At 43.8% G+C, this 20,243-nt stretch overlaps 1 protein-coding gene across 11 annotated transcripts in view; it reads left to right on the top strand.

Moving 5' to 3' along the window:
• ELAVL2 (ELAV like RNA binding protein 2) overlaps nucleotides 1-20,243 on the top strand; it is a 425,680-nt gene that overhangs the window by 341,457 nt on the left and 63,980 nt on the right. For all 11 annotated transcript variants that reach the window (XM_073543696.1, XM_073543693.1, XM_073543695.1 and 8 more), the window contains one exon: nucleotides 9,988-10,141. In XM_073543696.1, the coding sequence (XP_073399797.1) occupies nucleotides 9,988-10,141 (154 nt within the window). The remainder of the gene's footprint in view (nucleotides 1-9,987; nucleotides 10,142-20,243) is intronic.

Genomic DNA, 20,243 nt, shown 5'->3' with positions numbered 1-20,243 from the left:
CTCGGGCGGTGGGCGCCTCTTGGGCGCTTCGGCACCAGGCTTCGGCGGAGCAGGTATACAAGGCAGCAACCTGGTCCAGCCTGCACACATTTGCCAAACATAATATCCATGCTCAGGCCTTGGCGGATGCGAGCCTAGGTAGAAGGCTACTCCAAGCAGTGGTGACACACCTTTAAGCAGGAGGTGCATGTGGCTTGGATCGGTGAGTCAATCTCCCACCCAGGGACTGCTTTAGGACGTCCCACAGTAACTGTCCCCCAATGAGACGAAGGAGAAACATGGATTTTTGTGAGAACTCACCGTAAAATCCTCATCTCCGAGACGCTCATTGGGGGACACAGCACCCACCCTATTAGCCGGTTGGCTCTTGTTTATTTAATATGCATTTTTTGTTAAGGTGAGGGTGGTCCTTTTTTCAGACATCATATCTGCATTAAGGCTGACTTATGTTTTATGTTCTCCTACTGCTGTTGCACTAAACTGGTTTCTGCCCGCAATCGGGGTGAGGGTGTATGCGGCGGAGGAGGAGCTAACCTTTTTTTTTTTGTTCACTTAGTGTCAGCTTCCAGGTGGCAGTAGCATACACCCACAGTACCTGTGTCCCCCAATGAGCATCTTGGAGAAAAGGATTTTACGGTGAGTTCTCACAAAAATCCATGTTTCATAGCTTTCCCAAATTCTTATGAAAAAAATTTGCCCAAACTGCATTGAACTACTGTACCCAATTTATTATATACTAGATGGTGGCCCGATTCTAACTCATCGGGTATTCTAGAATATGTATGTAGTTTATTTAAAGGGAATCTGTCACCCCATTTTTACCCCATAAGCTGGGGCCTCAGGGGCTTATCTACAGCATTCTGTAATGCTGTAGATAAGCCCTCGATGAAACCTGAAAAATAAGACAAACACGTTAGATTATACTCACTGGGGGGCGGGGCGGTGGGTATCGCTGTCCGGTCCGGCGCCTCCCATCTTGATACAATGATGTCCTCCTCCGTGCTCCTCCCTCTGCTCCTGCGCACGTATACTTTCTCTGTCCTTCAGGCAGAGCTTATTCTTTCTGTAATCTTTCTTCCAGGCATTTGCTGCCATACCTCTAGTCCAACTCTGTTCTGTCCTTGCCTTCCTTGTCCCTGCCATCCAAGCAGTCTCTTTGGACAGTCCGTGTCTCATCTGTGCCTTCCACGTCACCAGCGCTCTGTCAGCACCTGGTCAGTTCCAATTGGTAAAGGTGCCAGGATCGCCTCTCTGCTGTTCCCGCCCCAGTCTTTGATCCCAGATCCTTCCTGGGGATGGTCCTGTTAAACTGGTGCCCGACTGCACTATTCTCGAGCCTGGGGCCCCTTCTTGATTTAGCAGCTTTATCCCCATGGCCTGCAACTCTCTTATCCACTGCATGCATCTTGCCCAGGACCCCCTTCTTGTGTACCTTCCCAGGTCATCTCTCTGCGCTGGCTCACGCCCTCCTGCCCTGCGCCTCACACAATGTCCCAAACCAGCAGCCTCAGGTACTGTCGGGCGACTATCTCCTGGTCCACCTTGACCCTATGTGGCTGCCTTTTTAGCAGTTGTGTGGATTTGGCTTTCGCCCATACAGATACTACAGCCTCCGGTTCGCTAGCGGAGTCCTACAGTTTGGGGCCGGTCCCCACTGCGACCTGGTCCCTCCACCCAACTGTCGGCGTGGATTCAGGTGCCACGGGTGGATTCTTCACTTCCCTGGCCCCTAGGACCCCTTCTCTTCACTGGAGCCCCTCTGTCATTACTCACGACACCTGCTCCAACTGACTCCTATTTCCATGACAACTCTCCACTACCAACTGTCAGCTTTCTCTCCAGCTGTCCTACCCTTATCTACTTCCTCCACCCACACCCTCTACCTAGTTCCCCCCTGTCCTGAAGAGGTGTAATGTTGGGTGCTAGTGTATGGGTACGGGGTAGTGCCCCCTCCTTACCAGAGGGTGGGGTACCACACCTCTGGCTGAGATGCTGCACCACTGTGGTGCCATATAACCAACTGTAACCATCCAGAGAAAAGTAAATGCATCAAACAAATGGGATCACCACAATGATAAATTTAATCCAAAATCTGACAATTTTTATTGTAAACGCCACACACAATTTTTTAAAAACGTAAAAAAATCCCAAAATAAGGGAAGACAAAGGATTTGGGTCCAAATTTGTATGAGTAAAATACTCAAAGGGAAATCCACACAGTCTCATCTATTGGCACATGACACACAACACCAATAATACATGTCTAATATATGCATACTGTTTGACCGGCTAAAATAAAGATACTAGTGCATAACAATTCATTGCAAGTGTCCAATAACATGTAAACTTTACAATATCAACTGTTCCATATCAGTGGGACAACAAGAAAATATAGCACTAGAGTACAGATAGTAAATGCTCCAACAACAGTAAGTGATAAATATTCAAGGAGCCACACAGTGGACCATACTTTACCCCTCCACTGCTAGGTCAGTCAACACCAGATCAAATCTAATATATAAAGCTCAATATGTGTGTATGTATGCTACAGCCACAATTTTGCACAGTCACGTCTGGACCCTGAGAGCGTCATAGGCTATGTTGTGAGGTGAAATTTTAACCCTGCGCGTTTCAATTCACCAAACAATTTTGCCCCTATGTACATAATGGGGAAAAAGTATGTATGTGTGCATGTCTGGGATTGGCATCTGCACCGTCGCAGGTACAGCCACAAAATTTTGCACAGTCACACGTCTGGACACCGAGAGCGTCATAGGCTATGTTGTGAGGCGAAATTTTAATCCCGCGCGTTCCAATTCACTAAACAATTTTGCCTATTATCATTTCTATGGTGTTATCGTGCTTCTGTAAAGCTGGAAATAACAATTTATTTCCGTGCCAACACAGACCACCCTCTGACACAGACTGCAGGGGGAGCCCAGTATCACACAGGATAGGATTAGATACACGGCTCAGCAGTCAGTATCACACAGGATAGGATTAGATACAGAGATCAGCAGTCAGTATCACACAGGATAGGAATAGATACACGGCTCAGCAGACAGTATCACACAGGATAGGAATAGATACACGGCTCAGCAGACAGTATCACACAGGATAGGATTAGATACACAGCTCAGCACACAGTATCACACAGAATAGTATTAGATATACAGCTCAGCACATAGTATCACACAGAATATTAGATACACGGCTCAGCAGACAGTATCACACAGAATAGGATTAGACACATGGCTCAGCAGTCAGTATCACACAGGATAGGATTAGATACACAGCTCAGCAGTCAGTATCACACAGGATAGGATTAGAGACACAGCTCAGCAGACAGTATCACACAGGATAGGAATAGATACACGGCTCAGCAGACTGTATCACACAGGATAGGATTAGATAGACTGCTCAGCAGTCGGTATCACACAGGATAGGATTAGAGACACAGCTCAGCAGCCAGTATCACACAGGATAGGAATAGATACACGGCTCATCAGACAGTATCACACAGGATAGGATTAGATACACAGCTCAGCACACAGTATCACACAGAATAGTAGGTCACTGGCTCGCTCTTGTCATCTGCACCTCAAAAACATTTCTAGAATTCGACCTTTTCTTACTTTTGACTCTGCAAAAACTTACTGTTTCTCTTATTCATTCTCGTCTCGACTATTGTAACTCTCTTCTAATCGGTCTCTCTCTTACAAAACTCTCCCCTCTCCAATCTGTCTTGAATGCTGCAGCCAGGATCATATTCCTCACCAATCGTTACACCGATGCCTCTACCTTGTGCCAGTCATTACACTGGCTACCCATCCACTCCAGAATTCAGTATAAACTTATTACCCTCACCCACAAAGCCCTCCATGGCTCAGCACCACCCTACATCTCCTCCCTTGTTTCAGTATACCACCCTACCCGCGCCCTCCGTTCTGCTGATGACCTGAGGTTAGTATCCTCAATAGTCAGAACCTCCCACTCCCGTCTCCAAGACTTTACACGTGCCGCGCCAATTCTTTGGAATGCACTTCCCAGGTCAATACGATTAGTCCCCAATCCCCACAATTTTAAGCGTGTCCTGAAAACGCATTTATTCAGACTGGCCTATCGCCTCAACACATTAACCTAACCTATCCCTGTGTGGCAGAGCCAAAAGTTTTACCATAACCAGGTTCCCAGCATCATGTTCCCACATGCTTTATGCATCCATTAGCCCTCTGTGTCTGTACTGTTACACACTTAACATTATGGCTGGTCCATACAATCAGGGCAACTGTTACCACCCACCTTTCGTGTCTACCTCTTTCCTCATAGACTGTAAGCTTGCAAGCAGGGCCCTCACTCCTCTTGGTATTTGTTATAATCTACTGTATGTGATTATTGTTATGCTGTAATGTCTATTGTCTGTACAAATCCCCTCTGAAATGTAAAGTGCTGCGGAATATGTCGGCGCTATAAAAATAAAATTTATTATTATTATTATTAATAGTATTAGATACACGCCTCTGCAGTCAGTATCACACAGGATAGAATTAGATACATGGCTCAGCAGTCAGTATCACACAGGATAGGATTAGATGCACGGCTGAGCAGTTAGTAACACATAGGATTAGATACACAGCTCAGCAGTCAGTATCACACAGGAGAGGATTAGACACCCGGCTCAGCAGTCAGTATCACACAGGATAGTATTAGATACAGACAACATATCAGACTCTCACCTACCATCGAAACCTTCAAAAAGAGCCTGAAGACCCACCTCTTCCGACAAGCCTATAACCTGCAGTAACCACCGATCGACCAAACCGCTGCACGACCAGCTCTACCCTCGCCTACTGTATTATCACCCATCCCTTGAAGATTGTGAGCCCTCGCGGGCAGGGTCCTCTCTCCTCCTGTACCAGTTATGACTTGTATTGTTTAAGACTATTGTACTTGTTTTTATGTATACCCCCCTCACATGTAAAGCGCCATGGAATAAATGGCGCTATAACAATAAATAATAATAATAATAATAATACAGAGCTCAGCAGTCAGTATCACACAGGATAGGATTAGATACAGAGCTCAGCAGTCAGTATCACACAGGATAGGATTAGATACACAGCTCAGCAGTCAGTATCACACAGGATAGGATTGGAGACACTGCTCAGCAGACAGTATCACACAGGATAGGATTAGATACACAGCTCAGCAGACATTATCACACAGGATAGGGTTAGATGCACAGATACACTTGTTTATCAAAAGGCTCTTGAATGAGTTGAAAAAAAATTACTGTCAATACTTGGGTAATCGTTTAGATAATTTGTGTTGCAAATCTGTAGTGTTGAATATATGATGTGAAATGTTTTTATGTGCAATATTATCATCATAATTTGTTCATATTTGGTTACTATGCCCAGGCAATGCCGGGCTCTTCAGCTAGTACACAATAAAGTATATGAAGCATGACTGTGTGGGTGCTAAAACCCATGCGTATCGACACCTAATGTGTCTTCCTCAAGGTCAGCAGTAGTTAATGGTGTATTAGCCATGTATTTATTAGTAATTTAAGAGAAATAAATGCATACCAGCTGAGCAGGCAGTGGTGGCCGAGAGTCATGGATGCAGCTGAGCAGCGTGGTGAATCTCCCACTGAGCAGGTCTGGGGCTTTCCTCATCAGAAAGCTCAGTATCAGGAAGTGCGTCACATGCCTGCAACGTCCCAGTGTGTTGCTTTGGCAACATAGATGTCTCAGGCTAGTTTCACACTAGTGTTTATGAGCGCAGCGACGGCCTGCGCACGGCCGCCGCTAAGCCCCGCCCCTGCCGCGCCTCCGCCGGTAGCTCCGCCCACCGGCGCATGACGCTGCATGCGCCCTGCGTCCCCTATCTTTATCACTGGGGGTGCAGGCCGTGCGCAGTATGCGTTTGGCGGCGCATGTGCCTTTTTGACGGTGCGCCGACGCAACCAAACTGCAGCAGGTTGCGTTTGGCGCAGGTTGGCGCACCGTCAAAAGGACGCAGGCGCCGCCAAACGCATACTGCGCACTGCCTGTGCCCCCAGTGATAAAGATAGGGGGCGCATGCAGCGTCATGCGCCGGTGGGCGGAGCTACCGGCGGAGGCGCGGCAGGGGGCGGGGCTTAGCGGCGGCCGTGCGCAGGCCGTCGCTGCGCTCATAAACGCTAGTGTGAAACTAGCCTCAGTGACGCTGTCTGAGTCCCAATGCGGATGACAGCACTTCCCCCAATCACAATAACACTAGTGAAAGCGTGGTCCAGCTGAACGGCACGGTCTATCCCCCACTGCGCAGGTCTGAGCACCTCCTCGTCATAGGAGGCTCAGTATCAGATTGATCAACATGCGCCTGCGCAGTCACAATAGGTTGTCATGACGAACCACCAACAACTGAACGGCGCTATACAAGTCTCAGTGCGCTTGTCAGTTCAGGCTGTCATATATGAAGCAAAGTCCGTCAGAGATTTAAGCGCTAATAGTCCATTACCTGTTGCAGTGGGAATAAGATGCATATAGAAGCTTTTTTAGTGCCCATAAGCCGAGAAGTATTCTCCCTCTGCACATTTTGTTTGATCCCACTTTGCAACATCCTTAATCCTTTATTGGTACTTGTAACACAGGGCAACTTTGAGAAGTGGAGGTGGGGAGAACAGAAAGCAAACTTAAGGGAACCTGTCATGTCAAAAAACACTGATATGGGGTTAATCAGTAGGCTATAATGGTGTTCATAGTCTGTGTGCATATGGTTTTCCCGCTTGGAAATAGGCCAAAAACACTGGCATCCTTATGCCAGCTAGTTCAATGAGAATCCTGAAGTGCTGTGCACATGATCAGTAATTTTCTCTTGAGCATTTGAAGTTTTATTCTTCAACATGTTACTACTTTGTGCAAATTTAGCATTTTTAACCCATTGACTTCAATTGAGTCAGTCAAATCAACAGCAAAAATGCAGATATAAAAAATGTTTACGGATTTGCTAACTTTTTGCTTGCATTTTTACAGACTTCCTGTGGTGGTTCACATGCTTTCATCTGTGTGACAGCGTGAGAAACACCGGCAGTTCTGATCAGCGGCAACATTACTGCGGGCAAGATCAAAAACTGTGTACACTTCAGCTTGCAAAATGTATGCAGTTTTGAAGACCCTACCAAATGAGTTAATAGACTGTTAGAAATAGAAATATAGAACATTTTCTATGTAGATATAAAGTTAATTTAGATTTTTTTTTTGTTCTCTTTGCATTTATTTAAAGCTGTCTCATGAACAAAGTACATTTTAATCAATAGATCTTGGAATAACAAGTTCCACAATCACTGTAAATGTGTTAAAAGAAGAAAAATGTTCCTGTGCTGAGATCCTATAAATGTTTCCCTGCTATGCACTGTGTAATGGCTGTATCTGACCTTGCAGAGCTACATCAGTTCATGGTCGACATACAATACAGCTCCCAGCCAGGGGGGGAGCATAAGTCAATTAATGTTAGTATACAGATGAAATAGGTGGTGACTTGTAGCTGCTATTTTCCTGCCGGAGGTAACACATTTTCTCGTCTGTTTTATCAGAGAAGTGAGTTTCTGCTGCGTCTCCAGCTCTGAACGCATTATAAATCAAGTCAGTGACATAGTAGTTAAGCTTGTATGTCACTGACTTGATTCCTGATGATCTCACAGGACTGGTGACATGGTTGAAACACTTGCTCCTGTGATAAAACAGGCAGGGAAATGTCACCTTTAAAACTTGGCAGCTGTGAGCTTCTGCTGTTTCATATGCATGTTTACTTGGGCCTCTATCATATGTCCGTGTTTCCAGTACATATGACATCAGTTTTTATCATAGATTCAACATATACCCATTATAACCTATGCACATCACATAACTGTTTGTTTTTACATGGACCATGTCCATGCAAAACACATGAATACATGTCAGTTTTTTTTTTCTGGCAGTACGGATTACAAGAGCCAATAGAAGTCCATGGGTCCATGAAAACATGTACATCACATAAATGTCATCCATGTTAAGCGTATGTGTGCTCTGTGTTTAACATAAGGTATAGTAGAAGCTTTGTAATTGAATTCTTTATCCATACTGGAAAACCACTGACACACAGATGGCACACGTACCGTTTTTTCAAGTACGTGTTTAAACACTTGCGTGTGAAGGAGGCCTTATAATGTGGGACTTGTACCCACACCCCTCCCTCCCAGAAGCTGTGGTATGTGCTGAACAGGAACTGGTGCAGCTCTGTTTAGTTGTACACGGCAAAATAACGGTATATATCAGGGGTACATTTATAAGATTATCTCAAACCAGGAACACGTCTTGAACACATCCAATTGTGGAATTTATTTTTCAAATATTTATTAAAATATATTTTTAATCACCCAGCACCTTTGATTAATTTTTACATCTATTTTTATTTACATTGCCGCACTTTATTCACATGTGCCTAAAACTTTTGCACAGTACTGTTTCAAATTAGTTTTTTTGCTCAAACACTTTATCTACTTGAGTAATATCTTCTCAATCAGCATGTTTGCCCACACTAAAATAGCAATACTTACACTCATACCTTGGGTGACAGCGCTGTTCCAGTAGTGTTGGCACTCGCTCTTCTGGAGCTCGTGAGACTTGTCACGCAAGCCCTGCAGGAAATCAGCGCTGTCTTCACTTTCCCCTGCTTTTGAAGAATTGGACATCAAGAGGAAGTCAGACCTGCAGAAGGCCACTAACTTCCTTTTGGGTGTCTGATACACCATAAAGCGGGGAAAGTAAAGCCAGTGGTGATTGTGCTCAGGACTCGCCCCAGGAGAGCAAGAGTCGACACTTCTGGAACAGAAGTGTGGAACGGAAGCGAAGGTGAGTATTGGTTTTATTTTACTGACTTGTTGATTCAGAAGGGGTTGTCAGAGTAATGGACAATCCCTTTAAGGATTGCATATCTGTAGACAGCTGTAAGATACTTGGGGACCTTCTGACTTGTGCACCATGCCATTCTAGGAAATGCTTTCCTGGACACTAGTTCAGTGCTATATACTAGACCTTTCTCTAGTGCCCTCTTGATGAAATTGGTTTTCCACAAAACCTATTCCCCTTTTTTGATAGAACACAAATTGCCTGCCTTTTTAAATTGTATTTGCTTTCTGCGCATCATTTAAAATAAGCTCTGGAGGCAAATTCTCAAACACATCTGTGTCTGGCCCCTAGATCTTTAAAGGGAATCTGTCACCAGGTGTTTGCTACTTTTTCAGAGCACATTATGATGTAGGAAATGAGGCCCTGATTCCATCAATGTATTTAGTTTACTGGGTGCAAAAGTTGTGACAGAATCAGATTTGCTAAATGCATCATGAAGCAGGGCTGAGAAAACGGACCCAGCCCCCACTGAACTCTATGTACATAGTCTAGTGACAGTGAGCTGCTAATCACAGGAGAGGCTGAGTCAGACTGATTGGCACAAGGCAGCTATTCACAGCAATGATGTCCTGGTGCCAGAACCTTCACTGTCAGTAAACAGCATAAAGCCGGAGTGATACATCACTGAAATGTGTTTTACCCCTACCTCATGCTGTCCTTAGATTACATGGGAAAAAACCTGCTGACATTCCCTTTAGCTGCTCATTTACATAGTAAAAATTTTGGATTTCTCTGAAATAAGACATTGGATCGCAGATATCAAGGCATTATTTTATAAAGCTTCCTATGGCCTACATGCCCATATAGATGGTTTAGGAGGGTTGATCCTACTGACAGATCCCATTTAAGTTGATTGACCGTGTAAAAGACCTGTAGTTTTAATTGTGGTTCAAAATAAACATTCATAAATTACCACAACACAGATCAGCAGTCTGTCTAATCAGAAAATGCTAGCACGTTAATTTACTAATCTTTGTATAATGCACACAATTTTAACAAATTCTATCTGAAACCTAATTTTTATTTTTTAATTTTTTTTTGGCCTTTTGTTAAGGTGTCCTATGCTCGTCCTAGTTCTGCATCTATTAGAGATGCCAACCTGTACGTCAGCGGACTTCCAAAAACAATGACACAGAAAGAGTTGGAACAGCTGTTCTCCCAGTACGGTCGCATTATTACATCTCGTATTCTTGTTGACCAAGTCACTGGTAAGTAGGCGATATTGGTGTGCTACTTTTTTTTTTTACTTCCTCTTTTTATACTGTCAAGCTCTAAAATATTCTCCCCTCTAACACGGCAGACTTGCCTCCAGAACATATCAATATGTGGGCCAGAAAATGCAATTTTCTACTGGAGTTGTTCATAAATATGCATGTACAAAAATAAATTGTTGACTGTAGTGAGCCAGTCTGAGTCATTTCCACCCTGAAGGTGCAGGTTTGGAATCATTATCATGACTTGTAATAAATATACAATTGCTATAATCTTCATTTCTAAGCTGCTGTGAGGAAATGGTGCCCTTGCTCCTTTTTTTAAAATGCTAATAAACATTTTTTTTTAATTGAAATTTTCTGTAAAAATGCAGAGCTTGTTCTATGAGGCAAACATTATCCACAAGATCATAGCTGGTTATTGGTAATAGAAATCTGATGGTTTTATCTTGTTGAATGTTGGTAATTTAAAAACATTGGTTTATTATTCACCATTCATTCCACAATGTTGTAAATACGAAGAGGGTTTACATACATGTATGAAATACAATAAAGTATAATAAATGTAAGCTAACAATCACCATCATGGCCCTACCATCTACAAGGTATTGGGAAATACCATGAAGTAAGAGGTAGGAACAAATCCGGTGGTAATGAGGTGGCAGCAGGGTTACTGCAGGTTGTAGGCTTTCCTGGGTTTTCAAAACCAAAAGCTTCAGGCATAAAAAAACATTTGAAATGATATGCGGAGTTAGTGAAGAATTGGGGATGTTCCTTATATGTTACTCAGACAACAGTCTCCAAAATATCTAGAGGCAGACAAATGAGCTCTTGTAAACACCTGAGATGTATAGAGGAGAGATTATGGAAAGCCTTGTATGTCCTTGTATGAACATTTTAACCCCTTTCTGCCATATGACGTACTGTCCCGTCCATGTGCCCTGGGACTTAATTCCCAAGGACGGGATAGTACGTCATAGCAATTGGCAGCGCCCCCGCGGCCGGGTGTAAGCTGATTAGCACAGCTGACACCCGGCACTCTCATGGGCGATCACAGACCACCCCTGGCACATTAACCCCTGGCACACTGCGATCAAACATGATCACAGTGTACCGGGGGCATAGGAGAGAAGCGTGCAGGGAGGGGGTGCTTCCCTGTGACCCTCGGAGCGACGTAATGTGCTGTCGCTGCGATGGTCTCCACTCTGCAGGCCCCCGGATCCAGTATGGCCGCGGGGGCCTACAGAGAGGCGGCTTCCACAGTGCTTGCTGAGAGCAGGCACGAGGAAGCCTGCTGCAGCGCCTGTCAGATCGCTGATCTGACAGAGTGCTGTCTAAACTGTCAGATCAGCGATCTGACACCTTAGAGTGATGTCTCCACGTGGGACAATATAATAAAATAAAAAAATTAAAAATAAATTATAAAAAAATCCCCAGATTAATATAAAAATTCCCCAATAAATTCTTTTCTTTTGTAAATAAAAAAAACATAAAAATGCACATATTTAGTATCGTCGCGTCTGTAACGACCCGCCCTATAAAGCTGTCCCACTAGTTAACCCCTTTAAAAAAAAAAGCAAAAAACAAGGGTTTATCATACCGCAGAACAAAAGGTGTAATAACGCACGATCAAAAAGACGGATATAAATAACCATGGTACCGCTGATAACGTCATCTTGTCCTGCAAAAAACAAGCCTCCATACAGCGTCATCAGCGAAAAATTAGTTATAGCCTGCAGAATTAAGCTATGCAAAAATAATTTTTTTTATGTATAAAATTGTTTTCATTGCATAAAAGCGCCAAAATATAAAAATATTATATAAATGAGGTATCTCTAATCGTACTGACCCAAAGAATAAAACCACTTCAATTTTACCACACGCTTAACGGTGTAAACGCCCCCACCCCACCAAAGAAATTCATGAAATGCTGGTTTTTGTTCATTCTGCGTCCCAAAAATCAGAATAAAAAGCGATCAAAAAATATCACATGCCCGAAATTAGTACCAATAAAAACGTCAACTCGTTCCACCAAAAATAAGACCTCACATGAATCTGTGGGTCAAAATACGGAAAAATTACAGCTCTCAAAATGTGGTGATGCAAAAACTATTTTTACAATAAAAAACGTATTTTAGCATGCGACAGCTGCCAAACATAAAAACCCGCTATAAATAGTAAATCAAACCACCCCATTAGTTAGGGGAAAATAATAAAATTAAAAAAAGTGTTTATTTCCATTTTCCCATTAGGCTTAGGGCTAGGGTTAGGGCTAGGGTAAGGCTGTGTGCACACGATGCTGATTGTGCTGTGGATTTTTCCGCGCAGTTTTAGCTAAATCCGCAGGTCAAATGACCTGGGTTTTCCGTGTGGATTTAGTGAGGATTAACCTGCGGTTTTCCCCTGCGTTTTGACACCTGGTAATGGAGCAGGTGTCAATCCGCTGCGAATTCCGCACAAAAGTGACATGCTGCGGATTTAAAACCACAGCAAATCTGCATGGAAAAATCTGCAGCATGTGCACTGCCCTTTTCATTTGCCATTGAATATAAAGATACTGTACAACGCAGCAGGAACTGCTGCGGATCTGCAGGGCCGAATCCGCAACGTGTGCACACACCTTTAGGGTTAGGGGTGTGTTGGGGTTAGGATTGAAGTTAGAATTGGGGGATTTCCACTGATCACATCAGGGGCTCTCCAAACGCAACATGGCGTCTGATCTCAATTCCAGGCAAAAAAGTCAAACGGTGCTCCTTCCCTTCCAAGCTCTGCCATGCGCCTAAACTGTGGTTTTCCCCCACATATGAGGTATCTGCCTACTCAGGACAAATAACTTTTGGGGTCCTGTTACCCTTGGGAAAATAAAAATTGGGGTTTGAAAAGATCATTTTTGTGGAAAAAATGATTTTTTAATTGTATTGCTGTACGTTATAAACTTCTGTGACGCCCTTGGGGGTTCAAAGTTCTCACCACACATCTAGATAAGTTCTTTGGGGGGACTAGTTTCCAAAATGGTGTCATTTGTGCGGGTTTCCACTGTTTTAGCACATCAGAGGCTCTCCAAACGCGACATGGCGCCTGATCTCAATTCCAGCCAAAAAGTCAAATGGCGCTGCTTCCCTTCCAAGCTCTGCCATGTGCCCAAATCGTTTACCGCCACATATGGGATATCCGTGTACTCAGGACATATTGCACAATAACTTTCGGGGTCCTGTTACCCTTGGGAAAATAAAAATGGGGGGTGAAAAGATCATTTTTGTGGAAAAAATGATTTTTTAATTGTACGGCTGTACGTTACAAACTTCTGTGAAGCCCTTGGGGGTTCAAAGTCCTCACCACATATCTAGATAAGTTCCTTGGGGGGGTCTAGTTTCCAAAATGGGTTCACTTGTGGGGGGTTTCCACTGTTTAGACACATCAGGGGCTCTACAAACGTGACATGGCGTCCAATCTGACTTTTTCAACGGAAAATTGTCTGGAATTCAAACGGCGCTCCTTCCATTCTGAGCTCTGCCATACGCCGGAACAGTGGTTCCCCCCCACATATCAGGTATCAGCGTACTCAGGACAAACTGCTTAACTTTCGCAGTCCAATTAAATAAAAAAAAAATTGGCCCTTAATTTTTTTGTGAAAAATGTAACATGTTCATTTTTTTTAAACATTCAAAAAATTCTTGTGAAACACCTGAAGGGTTATTAAACTTCTTGAATGTGGTTTTGAGCACCTTGAGGGGTGCAGTTTTTAGAATGGTGTCACTTTTGGCTATTTTCTATCATATAGACCCCTCAAAGTGGCTTCAAATGTGATGTGGTCCCTAAAAATAAAATGGTGTTGTAAAAATGAGAAATCGCTGGTCAACTTTTATCCCTTATAACTTCCTAACAAGTATTTGGTTCCAAAATTGTGCTGATGTAAAGTAAACATGAGGGAAATGTTATTTATTAAGTTTTTTGTGTGCCATATCTGTGATTTAAGGGCATAAAAATTCAAAGTTGGAAAATTGCAAAATTTTCGCCAAATTTCCGTGTTTTTTTTCACAAATGCAAGCTATATGGATGACATTTTACCACTAACATGAAGTACAATATGTCACGAGAAAATGTCAGAATCACCGGGATCCATGGAAGAGTTTCAGAGTTATTACCTCATAAAGGGACAGTGGTCAGAATTGTAAAAATTGGCCCGGTCATGAATGCCCAAACCACCCTTGGGGGTTAAGGGGTTAAACTGTGTTCTTTGGCTTATTGGAGCCAGTGAATGGATTGGCAAATGAAGCAGAGGGGACTAACAAGGTTAGAGGTGGCAGCAACGTTAATAAATTGGAGGGATGCAAGACTGCTCTGCAAGCTTGCCTCAGCTTTAACCCATCCAATGAACACTGTACAAATGCTCACAAAAATTGTATAAAAAGCTTTCAAAAATTTGTATGTAATAGTGTTATCACTGAAAACCAACTTATCCCACAATAAACAGATAAACAGCCCATATACAGCTTGGAGCTTGTTTGGAGAAAAAATGGAAAATTTGGTGGTGCCAAAACCTTAAAAAAAATTATCTATCTCTGGTATCTGTAATTGTACTGACCCAAAGAATAACATTGCCTTAAACTAAATCAACATAATTTCTCACTTGTGCATTCTATCTTGGAAAAAAATGTGGTGAAAAATTTTCTGTACCTCAAAATGGTGCTTTTTACTTGGCGAGTTTTAAGTCCTTGTTAACATAGTGTTTCTGCAGCGTGTTTTGTTGTGTTTTTATGCAAATGAGAAGCTGCACTTTACAGTATCAGCAAAAGCTTGGACTTCAGAAATCACTCTTATTTTTATTTTTCCTGACTGAATTTGAGAACTGCAGCATGTTTGAAAAGCGCAGTAAATGGCTTAATAAAAAAATCTGAAAAATAAGGCCAGGTTCAGATTTATCTTGTGCTCTATGCTGAGCTTTTCTGTTAGGATTTCCATTTATAGGGAACATGTCACCAGTTTTCTGCTTTCTCATTGGAGAGCTGCATGATGTAGAGGTAGGCTGGTTTCACATTAGCGTACCGGGGCTCTGCGGAGGGCTGCATACTTCCTCCCTGAAGCTCTGCCTACTGGAGGGCTGCATACTTCCTCCCTGAAGCTCTGCCCACTTCCGTTTAGGTCTGCCTACTTCTGCATGCGTCCTGCGTACCTATCTTTAACTTTGGGTACGCAGGACATGGAGATGCGTCGTTTTGACGCGTTCGTCGTCTGCGGTTGTCGGGCGCGTCAAAACAACGCATCCGCATGTCCTGCGTAGCCAATGTTAAAGATAGGTACGCAGGACGCATGCAGAAGTAGGCGGACCTAACGTGAAGATGCGCGAAAAAGAGGGCAGAGCATCAGTGAGGAAGTATGCAGCCCTCCGCAGAGCCCTGGTACACTAATGTGAACCTAGCCTTTAAAGACCTGGATTCCAACAATGTATCACTTGGTTTAACCCCTTAGTGACAGGCCAAAGTTTTGAAGTCTGACATGTCACTTTATATGGAATGGAATGCTTCAACATATCCCATTGAATTTGAGATGTGACACCTGAGATGTGAGATATGAGTGACACCTCATATTTTATGACAATGGTAAATTTAGGTTGATACAGTAGCATTGGGCGCTACTGAAGAGCAATGAATACTCACTACTCTCTGCGATGAATAGTCCCGGTGAGTATTCCAGATGCTGTGCTCTGCTTGTGGGCAGCGCATGACGTCCTTGCCAAGCGCTGCTTACAAGCATTAAGTTGCTGCTGGCACCGGAGCAGGACACTGCGAGGGAGCGCAGGAAGGTAAGTGTAATATTTTTATTTTTTTTTTATCTTTTCTGATGGGACAATGCATACCAGGACTGGGATGGGGGCCAATCATACCAGGATAGGTATGGGGCCATGCATACTTGGGCGAGATGGGGACCCTGTATACCAGTCCAGTATATGATGAGGGCGATCATTCCTGCCAGTATAAGGATTAGGGGGGGCCATTCCTACCAGGATAGAGATGAGGGCCATGCATATCAGGTATAGAGATAAGGGAGCCATGCATACCAGGATAGGGATGAGGGAGCCATGCATACCAGGATGGGGATGAGGAGACCATATTTACCAGGCTAGGGGATATTAAATACATAATTTACCACATTTTTTTTCCTCCTCTAAAACCTAGGTGTGTCTTATGATCCAGGCTTTCTTATAGTCTGAAAAATACGGTATCCCTTTAACCCCTTAATGACCGGAGCCACCTTTGGTTTTGCGTTTCCGTTTTTCACTCTTTTCCCAGAGTCATACGTTTTTTATTTTTCCATCAATATGGCCATATGAGAGCATATTTTTTGCGGGACGAGTTGTACTTTTGAATGACATCATTGGTTTTAGCATGTCGTGTACTCGAAAAGGGGAAAAAAAATTCCAAGTGTGGTGAAATTGCAAAAAAAGTGCAATCCCACACTTGTATTTTGTTTTTACTTTTTTGCTAGGTTCACTAAATGCTAAAACTGACCTGCCATTATGATTCTCCAGGTCATTACAAGTTCGTAGATACCAAACATGTCTAGGTTTTTTTTTTTTATCTTAAGTGGTGAAAAAAATTCCAATCTTTGCTAAAAATAAAAAAAAATGGTGCCATTTTCCGAGACTCGTATCGTCTCCACTTTTCGTGAACCCGGGTTGGGTGAGGGCTTATATTTTTTGTGGGTCAAGCTGACGTTTTTAATGATACCATTTTGGTGCAGATAGTTATTTTGATCGCCCGTTATTGCATTTTAATACAATGTGGTGACGTAAGAAACGTAAATCTGGCGGTATGATTTTTTTTTTCCCGCTACGCAATTTAGCCTTTTTTTTTTTTTCTCAGTGATCGGACGATTCTGAATACGGCGATACAAAATGATTTTTTTGAATGGGACGAAAGGGAGGTGATTTAAACTTATATTTTTTTTTTTATATATATATATATATATATATACTGTATTTATTTTTAAAACTATTTTTCTTTATCTTTTGGCATGCTTCAATAGCTTCCATAGGAGGCTAGAAGCTGCCACAACTTGATCGGATCTGCTACATAGAGGCGATGCTCAGATCCCGGCTTTGAGGTGGGCTCACCGCCGGAGCCCACCTCAAAGCAGGGGATACTGCCAACGAACGTACTAGATCGTCCGATGGCAGTAGAAGGTTAAAGAATAACCGTCATTTTAATTTTTACTTCATAAATCAGTAGTATACATGAAAAAATGTTAAACTTTGTAATAGATCTGATCAGCGAAGTCTGCTTCATTCTCATGGACTGATCATTTATTCTCAAAATTCTCAGGTAAAATAATGTCACAGGAAGACATATTTTCCATTACTGAGATAGATGACCATTTCTACTGATAAGATTCTATGTAGATCTGAGGGTAGAGGGAGGGCGAAGTTCTGCCTCTAGCCATCTACATAAAATCTTATCAGAAGTAACCGTCCTTTTCCATCTCCTGTATAGGAATGTCTGTCTTCACTAAATATAGATTTTACCCATGAATTGAGACTAAAGCCCCCCCCCGTCTCACATAGCGAGATCGCTAGTGAGATCCCTGAAGCATCACCGATTTTGTGACGCATTTAACCTTGCCAGCGATCTCACTACAAGTGACACGCAGCTGCGACCGGCCCCCCTCTGGATATCGCCGATCGTACTCGAATGTCCTGGGCCATTTTTCATCGTCTGTGTCCCGCTGGCCAGCGCGCATCGACGAGCGACTTCATTAGCGATGCAGAACTCAGGGATGCAGGCTGGAATTGTTCAGAAAAGCTGCTGTGTGACAAGTTACTAATGACCGCCGAGGATCGCTGGATGGTTGCTTCATCGCTGAAGAGAGCTGCCTGTTTGGCAGCTTACTAGCGACCATTTAGCGACGCAGCAGCAATCCTTACCAGGCCGTATCGTTGTCGGGATCGCTGGTGCGTCGCTAAGTGAAATGGGACCCTAAGGCTAAGTGCACACGTACCGGAACTCTCGCGGAAATTACCGCGAGAATTCCGGAATTCCAGTCCGCGGGAAAATCGCATTTTAAATTCCCGCGGAAAAACTAGCATTTTGCAAGTGTATTTAGCTTGCAAAATGCTAGCGTTTTCCAAGCGATCTGGAGCATCGCTTGGAGAACTGATTGACAGGTTGGTCACACTCGTCAAACATAGTGTTTGATGAGTGTGACCAACTTTTTACTACTGAGGCCGCCTATGTAGCATCAGTAGTAAAAGATAGAATGTACAAAAAAATAAAAAATAGTGTTATTCTCACCCTCCGACGTCCCGCGCATCCGTTCCCAGTAATCCTTTGCGAAAATGCCCGCGATGACGTCAGTTCTCGCGGGATCGCGACATCTCGCGGTAATTCGCGATGACGTCGCGCGAATGACCGCGAGACTTCGCGATCCCGCGAGAATGGACGTCATCGCGAGCATTTTCGCAAAGGACTACTGGGAACGAGAGCGTGAAGAGAAGCGGGAAGGCTGCGCGGGACGCCGGAGGGTGAGAATAACAATATTTTTTATTTTTAAATTCTATTTTTTACAGGGATATGGTACCCACAGCCCGGCGGACAGTCTCCTCTCCTCCGGACCGTGGGTACCATCCGCAATTGTTCTGCTTACTTTCCGCATGGTGTGCACAGCCACATGCGGGAAATAAGCGGAACAATGCATTCCTATGGGTGCGGGATCGCCGCGATTCCGCAAATTAATGAGCATGCTGCGGTTTTTACCGCGAAGCGATTCCGCCGCGGTAAAAACCGCAGCATTAGCACAGCATTGCGGAATCCCATAGGAATGCATGGGATGCTTATTTTTCGCGGCAAAATCACGGTAAAAACCGCCGCGGAAACGCGAAAAAAACGCCACGTGTGAACTCGGCCTAACTGATCAGTCCAGGAGGAAAAAGCAGATTTCTCTGATAAGATCTATTACAAAGTTTCTTATTTCAATTTGTACTATTGATTTCTAATGTAGAATTACCTTGTAATGTCTTCACATCCTGTTCTGTTCAGATGTGTCCTGATCCCAGAATTCCAAGTGGTGGAAGTTCACCGACCGCCATATTGGGACACCCAAGTGATGGGTGTCTCAACATGGAAACTGCTGGTGGTACCAGCCTCTTGCGCGGTACCACCAGCGGAACACCGTGAACACACACACAGTATACACTGTACGCAGCCTCTTGCGCGGTACCACCAGCAGACGTTGCGAACATAACACCGCCATGATCAGCCGAATGATTCACTGCCACCATCTATGTACAGGAGGAGCGCATGCGCAGTTTTAATGTGACCGCCGCTATTTGTCTACACAAAGTTGGCAGCGTCTGATTTACTGCTCCTGTGCAAATTTGGAGCAGTGAATCATTCAACTGATCCCGATGGCAGATGCGCAACGTGTTTACAGGCAGAGGAAGCCGGTCACATTAAAGGGGTTTTCCCACGAATGAAAGTTCATTTTAAAAATTGTCTATCTCTGACTGTGTACGGAGCATACTACATCTCCTGGACAGGGGAGGAAGCAGACATTACTGACATTACAGCAGAGGATCACAGAGGGATTCATTTTGTGAGGTAAAATATTTCACTGACATTTTAAATATTTTACCTCACAAAATATATCCTCTGCAATCTCCTGCTGTAATGTCAGTATTGTCTTTTGATTCCTCCCCTGCCCAGGAGCTCAGCTCAAACGAGAGAACACATTAAGGAAGAAGACAGCACAGTGGTGGAGAGAGAGAGCAGACAAGGGGGAGAGCACATGGGTTACACAGGTCAAGGAAGAGATGACATGAGAGAAGACCGCAGATACGGTAGAGAGAAAGCACACAGGGGGTGAGAGACAGAGCACAGGGGGAGACAGCACATGAGGGGAGAACACAGCACAGTAAGGAGAGACAGCAGACAAGGTTTATAGCACATGGGGGGTAGACAGGTGAAAGAGAGTACAGACAGGAGAAGTCAGCACATGGGGAAAGAGAGTGGATAGGTGGGTGAGCACATTGGGGGAAAGATTCTCAACATTGCAAAGCCTGCCCCCATCGTGACATTACTGCCCTCCCGATGCAATAGCATCAAGC

The sequence above is a fragment of the Dendrobates tinctorius genome, unplaced genomic scaffold (genome assembly GCF_039654945.1).
Source record: "Dendrobates tinctorius isolate UK_male_01 unplaced genomic scaffold, ASM3965494v1 ptg000134l, whole genome shotgun sequence".
Taxonomy (NCBI): Eukaryota; Metazoa; Chordata; class Amphibia; order Anura; family Dendrobatidae; genus Dendrobates; species Dendrobates tinctorius.
The sequence above is the reverse complement of the archived record's forward strand: the minus strand, read 5'-3'. Positions and strand labels throughout refer to the sequence as shown.